This window comes from Nicotiana tomentosiformis, chromosome 6 (genome assembly GCF_000390325.3).
Source record: "Nicotiana tomentosiformis chromosome 6, ASM39032v3, whole genome shotgun sequence".
Taxonomy (NCBI): Eukaryota; Viridiplantae; Streptophyta; class Magnoliopsida; order Solanales; family Solanaceae; genus Nicotiana; species Nicotiana tomentosiformis.
In genome coordinates this window covers 43230703-43244283 of record NC_090817.1, presented here as the reverse complement: position 1 = coordinate 43244283, position 13581 = coordinate 43230703, and the positions used below count along the sequence as shown (strand labels likewise).

The 13581-nt window shown below is 36.1% G+C and overlaps 1 protein-coding gene across 5 annotated transcripts; it reads left to right on the top strand.

Moving 5' to 3' along the window:
* Positions 1-1218: 1218 nt before the first annotated feature.
* Positions 1219-7130, top strand: LOC104101646 (uncharacterized). Of its 5 annotated transcripts, none has more exons than XM_070177307.1 (6): positions 1219-1456; positions 2529-4895; positions 4981-5294; positions 5415-5468; positions 5560-6677; positions 6833-7130. In XM_070177307.1, the coding sequence occupies exons 2-3, from the start codon at positions 3892-3894 to the stop codon at positions 5003-5005; spliced, it is 1029 nt and encodes a 342-aa protein (XP_070033408.1). In that variant the 5' UTR covers positions 1219-1456; positions 2529-3891; the 3' UTR covers positions 5006-5294; positions 5415-5468; positions 5560-6677; positions 6833-7130. The 5 variants fall into 5 exon arrangements, with proteins under 5 accessions (XP_070033408.1, XP_070033406.1, XP_070033409.1 ...); XM_070177305.1 differs by having other exon boundaries at positions 5369-5468; XM_070177308.1 differs by lacking the exon at positions 5415-5468.
* The last annotated feature ends 6451 nt before the right edge of the window (positions 7131-13581 follow it).

The window sequence follows — 13581 nt, the reverse complement described above, 5'->3', positions numbered from 1 at the left end:
GCATGGTACCAGAACTCATCCAACTCATTCAATTATGCAACAGGCAAGTTAGCGGCTACATCCCAATCAAGATTCAATTTCTTTAAAGCCCACATTGCCTTGTGCTCTAGTTCCACAGAAAGATGACAAGCTTTCTAGAACACTAACCGATATGGAGACATTCCGATAGGTATTTTGTAAACCGTCCTATAAGCCCATAGCGCATCATCAAGCTTCTTGGACCAATCCGTCTGATTAGCATTCACCATTTTAGACTATATACTCTTTATCCCTCTGTGGGGACTTCTACTTTACCACTAGCTTGTGGATGATAGGGAGTCGTGACCTTGTGAGTAACACCATACTTGCTAAGTAAAGTGTCAAAACCCTTGTTGAAAAAGTGTGACCCCCCATCGCTTATTATTGCACGTGGAGTACCAAATCTTGTAAAAATATTCTTCTTCAATAAAGCCACTACACTTCACGCCTCATTGTTGGATAACGCGACGACCTCAACCCATTTGGACACATAATCCATCGCGACCAAGATGTAAGTGTTTCCATAAGAACTCAAAAAAGAGCCCATAAAGTCAATGCCCCAAATATCGAAAATATCAATCTCCAAGATGTTTGTGAGAGGAATCTCATTTTTCTTTGAAATTCCACCGGCCCGTTGACATTCATCACACCTTTTCACTAAGTCACTTGCATCTTTGTAAAGAGTAGGACAATAGAAACTACAACTAAGAACTTTGGCCATCATTCTGCCTCCACCATGATGACCTCCACTACAAAAAAAAATAGCGTTTAGCGACGGAATTTAGCGACAAAAGATACTCCGTAGCTAAATAATGACGGATTAGCGACGTATTTTGTAGTTTGTCGCCAAATAAGCTACAAAAGAATTTGTATCAAATATAGCGACGGATTAGCGACAAAAACTTATATTCGTCGCTACAATTGGCGCTAAATATTAGCGCTTTATTTTACCTACAAAATTAGCGACGAAAGTGGGGAGACAAAATTTATTTGAACTTAGCAACGGATTTAACGTTAAAAAATCCGTCGCTGCATTCATTTTACTTATCAAGACATTCCAAAGTTGATTGCGACAGAATTTTCCGTCACTAGTTTCCTTAAAATAAAATTTTATTAGTTATTATTAGCGATAGAAATTAGGTTCGTCGCTATTTCCGTTGCTAAAATTTTATCCTAAAAATAAAATTACCCTAGTTAAAAGACATTCCAACAATTAGGGCACAAACACACCCACTTTATCTCCTCTCTATCAGACTCCCACTTTCACTCCTCTTCAACAATGTGAGTTTTTTTTTCTTCAAATACAAAAAATTAGGCGTGAATCTAGGGTTAATGTCTGAAAAATAGAAGAAAACTTTCGAAATTGCAAGATTTTTGCTGCAGAATTCTAAAATTCAAAGTCGTGTGTTGCTGCTCCGCAAGATTCTCAGACGAAAGGGTAAGCTTCTTTGTGATTTCATTCTTGTCTTGTAGATCTGGGCGAGAATCATTGTTCAACTTTGCTAAAACTGAAGTCAGAAAAAAACAAGTATAAGAACAGAATGTAAAGAGAATAAAGAGATTTGAAATCTTACTTACACCCACGAATGTTAAATCGAAGTGTCGGTCAAGAAAAGAAGTGAGAATATGATCCAATCTCGCTTGAGTAAAGAAATGAGGAGATTGGTCCAAGAAAGTTTATTAAATTGGGAGTGCAGAATATTTTATCAAATTGGGAATGCAGAATATTTTATCAAGTTCTAGTGTCTTGAAAGTGTACCTTTAACCTTAAATGTCTTTTTTTCTTCTCTTTATATTCATTGGCTATGGGGTTAATTAGTGTTGCATGTAATGAGCTAATCAATGACATGAAATAAAATTTAATTAGGCCAGTTTGATACTTTATTGATACTTATGGAGTATGAAATTAAAAATTGAAGTTTATTTTTAAATATCGTTGTAAGTTTCAGTGTCATTAAAATAGAAAGTGACAATTCTGTGTTCCTATTTGCAAGACTATTGGAGAAGTGTGTATATAAAATAAAGAAGAAGAGACAAGAAATTGGAGAATAACAACACAAAGAATCCAACAAGAATGAGGAAACCTGTAATGAGTATGTTTGCAAATTAAAACAAATCACTTTCATTTTTTTTCTTTTCATTCCACAAAGATTCTTCAAGACAAAATGGACTAAAACAACCACAACATTCCAAAAGTAGAAAATAACATTTTCCAGATTACAAAGCCAAAAGCAGAAAATGAAACAATATTCTGTAAATCCATAGCATGTAAAGTAATACCATAATAAACAATGATGTGTAGCACAATATTATGCTACACATTACAAAGCTCTAAGTTTGCTTGGTCAAAGAAAGGAACTGAGCATTCCAAGATTTGTTTTCATTCCAAGATTGGGGTGTTAGTAATTCTCAGCTTATTCTGATGTCAACTTGTTATTCATTTTAGAAAGCATTCTGATGTCTTATTAAATAAAGAACTCTAAGGTCTTGTTTATTTTAATATTAAATAGGAACATGGACAATCTAGAGCATGATTGGATGTACAAAAGGTTGGATGGCCGAGGGGGTATTAATTCAAGTTTCATAACTGGTGTGAACAAGTTTCTCAAGTTTGCTTGTTCTCAGCGCAATCGCATGAGTGGTGACAATGTTAGATGTCCATGTAAAAAATATCACAACATTAAATGCATGGATGTTGAAACTGTTAAATTGCACCTTTATCAGTATGGATTTGTTGAGAACTATTTTCTTTGGAAGTATCGAGGAGAAAAAAATATGACCGGTAAGATGTCTTCTAGTGGTGATTTGCATGGTGGCGCTCAACCTGAATCGGGATATGAGAATCTATATCGACAAATGGTCTTGGATGCAGCTGGACCCAATTTTGTCCATGGTTTGAGCTGGTAGTCTTATAATAATATTGAACCTGAGTCATCTCATTCTTATGAACCTTCAATGGAGGCAGAGCCTAATCCTTCAATGGAGGAGGAGCCCCATCCTTCAATGGAGGAGGAGCCAAATCTTGAGTGCCAAAGGTTTTATAATTTGCTACAGGTCGCTGATGCAAAATTATACCCTGGTTCTTCCCTCTCTCAACTCGCAGTAGTTTCAAGGATGCTAAATATTAAAATGGAGAATACTTTATCACAAAGAGGTTATAACCAAATGATGCAATTGTTGAAAGAGGCTTTACCAGAAGATAACACAATGCTTGATAACTATTATGAGACCAAGAAGCTAGTGCGTAGCTTGGGTTTGCCAGTCGAAAAGATTGATTGTTGTAATTCTGGATGTATGTTGTATTGGGGTGAATACGAGGACCTCACATCTTGCAAGTTTTGTAGCCACCAGAGGTACAAACGTCGTGTCAGTTCTCGTAAGAGGAAATTAATCCCTTACAAAAAAATGTATTATTTTCCTTTGATTCCTAGATTGCGGAGATTATATGCATCTCATGCTACAGCCGCTGATATGATATGGCATCATGAGCACATAAAAGAGGAGGGCATAATGCGTCATCCATCAGACTCTAAGGCTTGGAAGCACTTCAACGAAACTCATCCCTTTTTTGTTGCTGAACCAAGAAATGTGAGGTTGGAATTATGTACTGATGGTTTTCAGCCCTTTGGCCATTCAGGGAGGAAATACTCTTCATGGCCAGTGATTGTCACTCCATACAATTTGCCTCCAGGGATGTGCATGAAAGAGGCGTACATGTTCTTAACTGTCATTGTTTTAGGGCCAAACAACCCTAAACAAACAATTGATGTTTATCTACAACCTTTAATAAAGGAATTGACCTTGTTGTGGGAGATGGGTGTAGAAGCATTTGACATCTCAAAAAAATAAAATTTTCAATTAAGGGCCGCTTTGATGTGGACAATCAATGACTTTCCAGCATATTCTATGTTATCTGGATGGAGTACTGCCGGTAACTTAGCATGTCCTTATTGTATGGAGGAAGCACAATCCTTTAGATTACGTCATGGTGGGAAAACAACTTGGTTTGACAGTCATAGAATGTTTCTTGACCAAAATCATCCGTTTAGGAGAGATCGTAAAAACCTTCGTAAAGGTCAAACTGTCAGAAGGCTACCACCACCCCTTAGAACAGGAGAGGAAATCTTGAACCAAATTTGTGAGTTGGGACTGAGGAAAGTAATTGAGCTAGATGCACAAGAAGTTAATGGGAGAATTTCTAGGTCTTGTGGATGGAAAAAGAGAAGCATCTTTTGGGATTTGCCTTATTGGAGCTCTAACATGATCCGACATAATCTCGATGTCATGCATATTGAGAAGAATGTCTTTAATAATATATTTAACACAGTTCTTAATGTTGATGGCAAAACAAAAGACAATCCAAAAGCACGTGAAGATATGGTAAAATATTGCGATCGACCGCAATTGGCAAAGAATCTTATTGATGGAAGCTATCCCAAAGTTGCATATACAATAGAGAAGAATCAAAAAATTGTCTTGTTCAATTGGTTGGAAAATGTAAAGTTTCCAGATGGGTATGTTTCCAATTTGAGTCAATGCCTAGACACAGACAAGTATAAATTATTTGGTATGAAAAGTCATGATTGTCATGTGTTCATGCAACGATTAATGCCTATTGACTTTCATGAGCTACTTCCTAGTAACGTGTGGCAAGCACTTACGGAATTGAGCTTATTTTTTAAGTATCTCACCTCGACCGTTCTTCGAGTGGTGGACATGGAGAGATTAGAGGCAGACATCCCACAAATCTTGTGTAAGTTGGAGCGTATATTTCCTCCTGGATTCTTTAACTCAATGGAACATGTGCATGTACACCTGCCATATGAAGCAAGGATTACTGGACCTGTACAATATAGATGGATGTATCCTTTTGAGAGGTTATGAACTTTTTATGCTCTTATTATGACAAGTATTCTACACATGACTTTATGAATTTAATGGTCTATCCATTTACTTGTATAGGTACCTTCGAACTCTTAAAAAATGATAGGGAATAAAGCTAGTGTCGAGGGTTCAATTTGTGAAGCATACTTGATGATGGAATCAACACAATTATTTTCTCATTATTTTGAACCTCATGTCATGACACGTAATCATAATGTGGCCCGTAATGATGATGGTGGTGTTATGGAAGATCTTGAAGGAAATTTATCAATATTCACCCATCCAGGCCGACTATGGGGAGAAGGAAAAAAGAGAAGTTTGTCCCTCGAAGAAATCAAGGCAGCCCAAACTTATATTCTACTAAATTGTGTAGAGGTTGAGCCGTTTGTAAGGTATCATTTTTTAATAATAATAAATATATCCATATATTTTGAGTTTGTATTTAACTTATTTTGTTGCAATGAAGTATGTACATACAACGGTTGCAAGAAGAATTCCCCAATCTATCTCAGGATCAAATAAGTGAGAGTCTCAAAACGTGTTTTGCTATATGGTTCAAGGAATATGTAAGACTATAAAAATCATTATCTTTTAAGCAATTATGTACTTGAATTGGCTTGTTATATTTAACTAAGTCTTATAATTGTTTTGAAATAGGTTCGATGCAACCACATTGAGAACCAATTCTTGCGTAGTCTTGCTCATGGACTATTAATAAGCGCAAAATGCTATCCGGTGTATTTTGTTAATGGATACAAATTTCACACGGAATGTCATGGTAGTGCAAGATAAACAATTAATAGTGGAGTTTGTATCTCGGATCCAAATGTTGGTGACTATTATGGACGGATACAAGAGATTATACAAGTGGAAAACCACAAAGAACCTTTAAAGCAAACTGTGTTATTCAAGTATGAATGGTTTGATCCAACTGTGAATGTTGGTGTCAAGGAGCATAATCAATACAAATTAGTCGATGTGAACCATCGCCGTCGTTTTAGAAAGTACGAACCTTTTATTCTTGCGATGCAAGCAACTCAAGTGTGTTATATGCCTTATCCTTGCACGAAAAAGGACAATGAAGATTGGGTAGCTGTTTTGAAAGTTAAACCTCGGGATGTTATTGAACTTCCTGATGAGGCAATAACAACAACTCCAGAACCGAATCTTCCATTCCAAGTTGAAGAAGTTGAAGTCCATTTGATAGATATGAATTTCACCACTGATGAAAATATAATCTTACATGATCCAAATGGGGATGTAATTGAAATGGTTGAACCCATTGATGATGGATTATTGATAGAGCATCAAGAGTTCGAAGAAGAATCTTCTGAAGACGAGTATGAAACTGAGGATGAAAATGAGGGGGATGATGAGGAAGAGTTTGAAGAAGAAACAGATGATGACTAGTGTGTTGATAAAAATGCACTGCTATATTTTTATTGAGTTTTGTTTTTCTAGTAATCTGTGTGGTATATTATAAGTCATGTATCTATTTTGTAGTATAATCTATAGAGAATCAAATCGAATACCAAATTTGTAGTAATCTAAATGGTATAGTACTCTTCTAGCTTACGTTGTGTTGTGCCTCTTTTTACATTAGTCTGACTCTTTTTTTTGTAGCAGTAGAATAATATTTATTATCAACTTAATAGTGTTACCTGATTAATCTGTCTAAATTCAGAATTAATTGGAGCCAAGATCGTTGTATTTTGGTTTAAAGAAGTTATCAAATTCAACAATTCAGTGAGTAGTTCAAGCATTGGATAGTGCATGTATTTTTTATATTGTATTATGTCTTTTTGTATCAATTTAATAGTGTCTTTCTGATATTGTCTTTAGGAGAACATTTTATTTTGAAGCTTCATATACCATATGTTATTTAGATATGCATTGTGTCATATCCTTCTTTTATTTATTTATTTTGTAGATATGCCTCGAGGTAGAGGTAGAGGTAGCGCAGGCCGTGTAGGTAAATCTTCAGTTCGGGGTAATTTTGCTACTCGTGAAAATATGCTTACTGTTCCCATTCCCACAATTAATTCTCAACAAGGTGGTACGAGTTCCTCAGGTGGATCAGATCACATCAATCAAGTTCAAACATTAGGTCCTAGTAGTACGCCACCTATTCAAACATCAGGCCATGGTAGTACCCCAACTATTAATTTGGAACCATCTTCAAATACCCCTAATCAGAGCAACACAATAGGCGAGGGTACATCTTCTCAGAACAACATAATAGGCGAAACTGAGTGTAGCAATACCCGCAGGCCACAGACGCTTCTTACTATTTCTCCTACAGGGTTTGTCCATACTTGTACTATTACTTTTGGTATATTTTTATTGATATATGGTATGCCTTTAAATAATGTCTAATTTGTTCAAGTTAGAGCCTTCATATGAATGCTCTGAGTGTATAACTAAGTCTTTCAGGCATGAACTTGATCCTAATGGAGTCAACTGGAAACGCGTCTCAGATGAGATAAAAAAAATTATTTTGGAGAATTCAAGGTATAATCCATCACAATTGGATTTAGAAAGTATATTAACTTTTATATGTAACTTATTAATGTTATTAATTTATAAAATTATTTCAGAAGGCATTCTACTGGGATTCTTCAATTGATAGTGCGGTGCAGGTCCAATGGGAGCTTAGGGCAGCAAAAAGATATAGTGATTTTGTTAGCAAACTAAAATCAAATGGGGTGCAACCGGACTCTATTCCAAATAATGTGTGGCAAAGTTGGTTGAGACTTTGGAAAGATCCTAAGTGTATTGAAAAGTCAGAAATAAATGCAAAAAATCATTGTGCTAGGAGCGGAGTTGCCACTGGAACTCACACAAGTGGCTCTATCAGTATTGGGGAGCATCGCAAGAGACTTGTAAGTGTATATAAAATATTTGATTCAGTTCTTATACTATTTTAAGTGTCCAAGCTTATTCCTTATTGATAGCTGTTGTGAAATTGATTGAAGTTAGCTGATTTGAGTTTGAATCACTAGAGACTGATTGAAAACCAGTTTTGAAGTATTGAAATCAAATCATGTTCTTGGAAAACTGATTGGTTTAGTTATTGAAGTTTGCAACTGTTTTTTGAGACAGTTATGGAGTAAATTGATAGCTGAAATTGTCCTAGTTTGAGCTATGGCTGGTTGTCTAGCTTTCCAACTGAAGAAAAGAAATTAATGTATTTCTTCCATTTTATGTGCAGAATAATAACAAATGGGCTAAGCTAAAGTAGAACTTTAAATGTATTTCTTCCATTTCATGTCATGTTATCTTTCTTTCTCTTGTGGTATTTCTGTTGCTATTTCTATCTGGCATTCTTTGTCACCTCACCTCTAAACCAGGTGGTCCTGGACTAAATCATCAAATTTATCCATTCTTGTGGATGTTATTTTAAGGGTGTCTTTTTTTGCTCCAAATCATAAGAAGCAGTAGGGCATAGTGTTGTTGTTCAACAAAATTTATGGTCCAAGTTATTTGTCAATAACAGAGTAGGCAAAACCATGTGAAACGTCATGTGCCATTGTCTATCCATCTGTATGCAAACACTTCTGGATGTTGATTTGCTCTGTTTCTAGCTCTCGTCATCTTCTGAATCTTCACCTCTTCTTTTTCCTCTATCCATCTTCTAGTTCTCTATCACTGCTTTATTTTCAAATTGACAAATTTTTGTTTAATGTATTGCAATCATTGGACTCATATTTTATTGAGTGTGAGAATTTCTTCTCTAGGATCTTGTATACCGTTAATTTAATTTCAATTAGCTTTAGCTAGTCAGAGGTTTAGCAGATTGGGTAATACTTTCTCCTAATGTTTTATACAATCAAAAGGAATTACATTGTTTAGCTACATCTTTGTTCTTTAAGCAATATTGTTTCCTCTATACAAAAATTATCTTAAAAATGGAAGAAGCAGAACAAAACAATGTGTCACTCTTGAGATGTTGGTCGATGCATGCAAAATTGCAAATTTATAGTTTCTGTCACCTAATTAGTTATATAAAGACAAAATTGATAACTAAACTTCATTCTTGACAGTTTAAGGTCTATCTTCTTAATTGAATAACTTTTGTATAGGCTGTTAAAAATGGTCGAGATCCAACATCAAGTGAGTTATATTTGCACGTCCATACACATGGTAATGATGAAAAATCTTTTGTTGCTGAGAAATTCCGAATCGTACATGTAAGATAACGTTTTAAATAATTTTATTGACTTTACTTTCATATATTTTTTTATTTTGTAAATTGAATGCTCAATATTATTTAGTCTTTTTATTTCACTAATTATTAACTCTTCTACAAAAAAAATACCAGGAGATATTATAACAACAAACACAGACTCAATCTTATATTGATCAGTGTAAAGCATATTATCAAGCCGTGGGAGGAAAAAAGAAAAGAAGAGTATATGGTCTTGGATCTCAAGCAAAATGCTACTACGGGCCAAATTTTCATGACTCTTTTGGATCTGACGCTACATCGTCAGCAACACCTCCAAATGCTCAATCAACACCGACAGGGAATCTGGATGAATTAGTGATGCGATTGATTCCTGCACTGACAGATCATATAGTTCCTATAATCGTTGAGCGGGTACGCGAATTAGTTTCTTTACCCTCGCATCAACCAAATATTGATCTTACCAACCACCCATTAGATGTGGCACCTACAGTCCCTACATTTTCTACTGCTGCTAACATTGATGAGGTTCATGCATTGGGTTCTCATGATGACCGTAACTCTCCAGCCTCGCATAGTTAGCCTATTTTGTTTGGACTTTATTGTTGGTCCTTGTGATTTTTTTGTACTTAACAATACCGATATATGCATTATGTTATATATTTTTGAACTTGTTGAATATATTGTTAATTTATATTAATATCAGTGACTTTTTATTAAGTGTATTTAAGAGCTTTTATGTAATATGCTTGAACATAGTACATTTAAAATAATAAATAAAAAGTATTTTAAAAAATTAGCAATATATTAAAAATAAATTAGCGACGGATACTTTCCGTAGCTAAAATTATCGCGTAAAATTAAATCTTGCAACGAATTGGCGACAAAAGGTTTTTGTTGCAAAAAGCAGGGAGAATTAGCTATAACACTACTAGCGACGGACGATTTCGTCACTATTAAAAACAAACGACGAATTTTGTTATGTATTGTAGCGACAAAAGTCGTCAAAATAGCGACAGAAACAAGCAATATAGCGACGGTTATTTCCATCGCTAAAATTTGCTACAAATATATTTCGTCACTCATTCGTCGCTAATTCTACGACGGTTTGGTATTTTTCGTCGCTATGAGCCTAGCTACGAGCAATTTAGAGACAAAATTGAATCCGTCGCTAATCCGTCGCTAAACAACTGTAGCGACGGAATACGGCCGTCGCTAAACACTATTTTTTTTGTAGAGATCCATATGGCAAAGAATGAAAAGCGCCAAGAATATTGCCTTGATCTTCTTCCGGTACACACCTTCTAATCACCCCATCCGTACAAATTCGAAAAAGGTATGGTTCATCCCAATAATAATCTTGACAATCTCTTTTGAGCTTCTTCCTTTGGTTTGAAGAGAACTCGTCCAGAATGATTCCACTCACAAGAAAATTTGCCAAGTCCGCAAACCACGGCACCTCTTTCATTTAAATTACCAAAAGTTGATCATCGGGGAAAGAGCCATTGATTTCAAGGCCATCATGTGGCCTTCCCTCCTCCTCCAAACGAGACAAGTGGTCCGCCACTTAATTTTCACTAACTTTCCTATCTTGAATATCAATATCCAATTCTTGCAACAAGAGTACACATCTCATCAACCGAGCTTTAGAATCCTTTTTTCTCATAAGATAGCGAAGCGCCGCATGATTCGTGTGGACAATAATCTTGGCACCCATTAAGTACAGTCGGAACTTCTCAATTGCAAACAAAATAGCAAGAAGTTCTTTCTCCGTAATGGTGTAATTGACTTGGGCACTATTCATGGTTTTACTAGCATAGTAAATTGGGTGAAAAACTTTGTTAATACGTTTCCCCAAAACAACCCCAACTGCTACGTCACTTGCATCACACATGAGTTCAAAAGGCAAACTCCAATTTGGAGCGGTAATGATAGGAGTGGTTGCCAACTTGAGCTTCAATAGTTCAAAAGCCCTCATACAATCATCATTGAAATATAACTCTGCATCCTTCTCAAGGAGCTTACATAATGGGTCCACCACTTTAGAAAAATCTTTGATAAAGCGACGGTAGAAACCCGCATGGCCTAAGAAACTCCGCACACCCTTCACCAAAATTGGGGTGGAAGCTTAAAAATCGCCTCAATCTTCGCCTTGTCAACTTCAATTCCATTCCTTGAGATTGTATGGCCAAGTACAATGCCTTCCTCGATCATAAAATGACATTTCTCCCAATTGAGCACCAAATTGTTCTCTTCACATCTAGCCAACACTTTGTCAAAATTTGCAAGACAACCATCAAAAGCATCCCCAACCACCAAGAATGCATCCATGAAAACTTCAAGGTAGTCCTCCACCATGTCCGTGAAAATAGCCATCATATACCGTTGAAAAGTCACCGGTGCATTGCACAAACCAAAAGGCATCCTCTTGAAAGCAAAAGTACTATAAGGACATGTAAAGGTTGTTTTCTCTTGATCTTCTGGAGCAATAAGAATTTGGTTGTAGCCCGAGTACCCATCAAGAAAATAATAAAAAGGACGATTGGCCAATCTATCTAGCATTTGGTCTAAGAAAGGAAGTGAAAAGTGATCCCTCCTTGTGACTTTGTTGAGCTTATGATAATCCATACAAACCCTCCAACCGGTCACTGTTCTTGTAGGAATCAACTCATTCTTATCATTGGTAACAACCGTCATCTCCTCCTTCTTTGGGACACATTGAACTGGAGAGGTCCATGAACTTTCGGAGATGGGGTAGACAACTCCAGCATCCAACCACTTGATAATCTCCTTCTTGGCCACTTCTTGCATAGCCTCATTGAGTCTTCTTTGATGTTCAGTTGACGGTTTAGCACCATCCTCCAACTTGATCTTATGCATGTAAAATGCGGGGCTTATACCTCGAATATCCACCAAAGTCCACCCAATCGCCTTCTTCCTTTTTTGCAAAAATGCTAATGTGGAATCAACCTGCACGTTAGTCAAACAAGAGAAAAGAATAGCCGGTAAAGTAGAACAAGGACCAAGAAAATCATACAGAAGGTGTGGAGGAAATGGCTTCAACTTCAAAGAAGGTGGTTCTTCAATAGAAGGCTTTGTAGGAGAATTCTTCGTATTCTCAAGATCCAAAGATAGTTTCCGGGGTGCATAGTTGTACGACCCCATTCCTTGCAAATAATTCATACATTCCATGAAACCATCCATCTCGTCATCATCAAAATTGAGCAAAACGGCTTCCAACATATCACCAACGTTGATTGAAGAACTTGTATCATCAACAATAACATTGGTCACCAAATCCACAAAAAAATACACCTCATTGCTATTTGGTTGCCGCATAGACTTACACACATGGAATACCACTTGTTCATCACCAACCCGGAAAGTAAGTTCTTCGGCTTCCACATCACAAAGAGCCTTATAATGATGTCCAAATCCACTACTAAAAATTAAATGGACACGGTCGCATGCAATATAATTTATCCAACTATGAGTCGGAATCGAATCCCACAGAGAACAATATATAGGCGATTAGGAATGTAAGAGAATTATCACTTATTATGCAATGCCAAACACTTGGAATGATTGTTGAGAAAATATTATAGCTAAATGCAAAAATGTAAGCTAACCTAGAAAGCGAGTAAAATGATCAATGGCTACAAGTATAGATGCATCGGGAATTATACTCAAGTAACGATCCAATGTATTTCACGATTTTACAAATATGAGCGAGTTTATGTTAATTAGCCTCGGGTAATAATTCTATATTAGCCTCTTCCGAAGACTAACAAAACTTCCTAATTGAATTATCCCTAAAACAATTAAAAGATTAAGCACACCTGAAAATGGCTACAAGTAGTTCAATCCTATCCCTAGGTAGAATCTATAAAGTGAGGGTTAAAGCCTCAAGTTCTTGTTAATTAATCTTTCCCAACCCCAAATTATCTTTTTCAAAATTAATTCGAAGTTAATGGGCGAGTCCTAGGGTTAGCTAATCCCTTTGGAAACATTAAAGAACAAAAATAATTAAAGAAATAATAACTCACTTCAATATAACTAAAAATCGTTCAATGCATAAGCACAACAAGATATTTAATCCACACTTTAAACATGAATATTTTCATAAATAAGATTCAAGTATTGGAAAAAAATACTACACACTTAGATATTCAATACAAAGCAAGGAAATGAAGAAATGAGCATAAATGAGTAAGAAATTCTCAACCAAAAGTTTCAAATCTCCAAGCCCCAAGTGTGTGTGCAAGAACCCTAGCTCCAAAACTTGTCTTCTCTAGTCTAAGAGACTGAAAAATAAGCCAAAGATGTCTTACAAATGAGCTAGGTCGTATATTAAATGGTTTGGGGTCAAAATCGTGAAATTCCAGAACTGCCCAGTTTTTCTGCCCAGTTTCTTCTTCGCGTTCGCGAAAGCTTGTTGTCTTGATGCTTCGCGTTCGCGTCTAACCCTTCGCGTTCATGAAGGGTAATTCACT

What these genes read in the sequence shown, in the direction of transcription:
- LOC104101646 (XM_070177308.1), top strand. Translation starts at nt 3,892, where the DNA reads ATGTGGACAATCAATGACTTTCCAGCATATTCTATGTTATCTGGATGG. An exon ending in TGGATGTATCCTTTTGAGAG is followed by an intron (nt 4,896 to 4,980) that starts GTTATGAACTTT and finishes TTACTTGTATAG; the next exon opens with GTACCTTCGAACTCTTAAAA.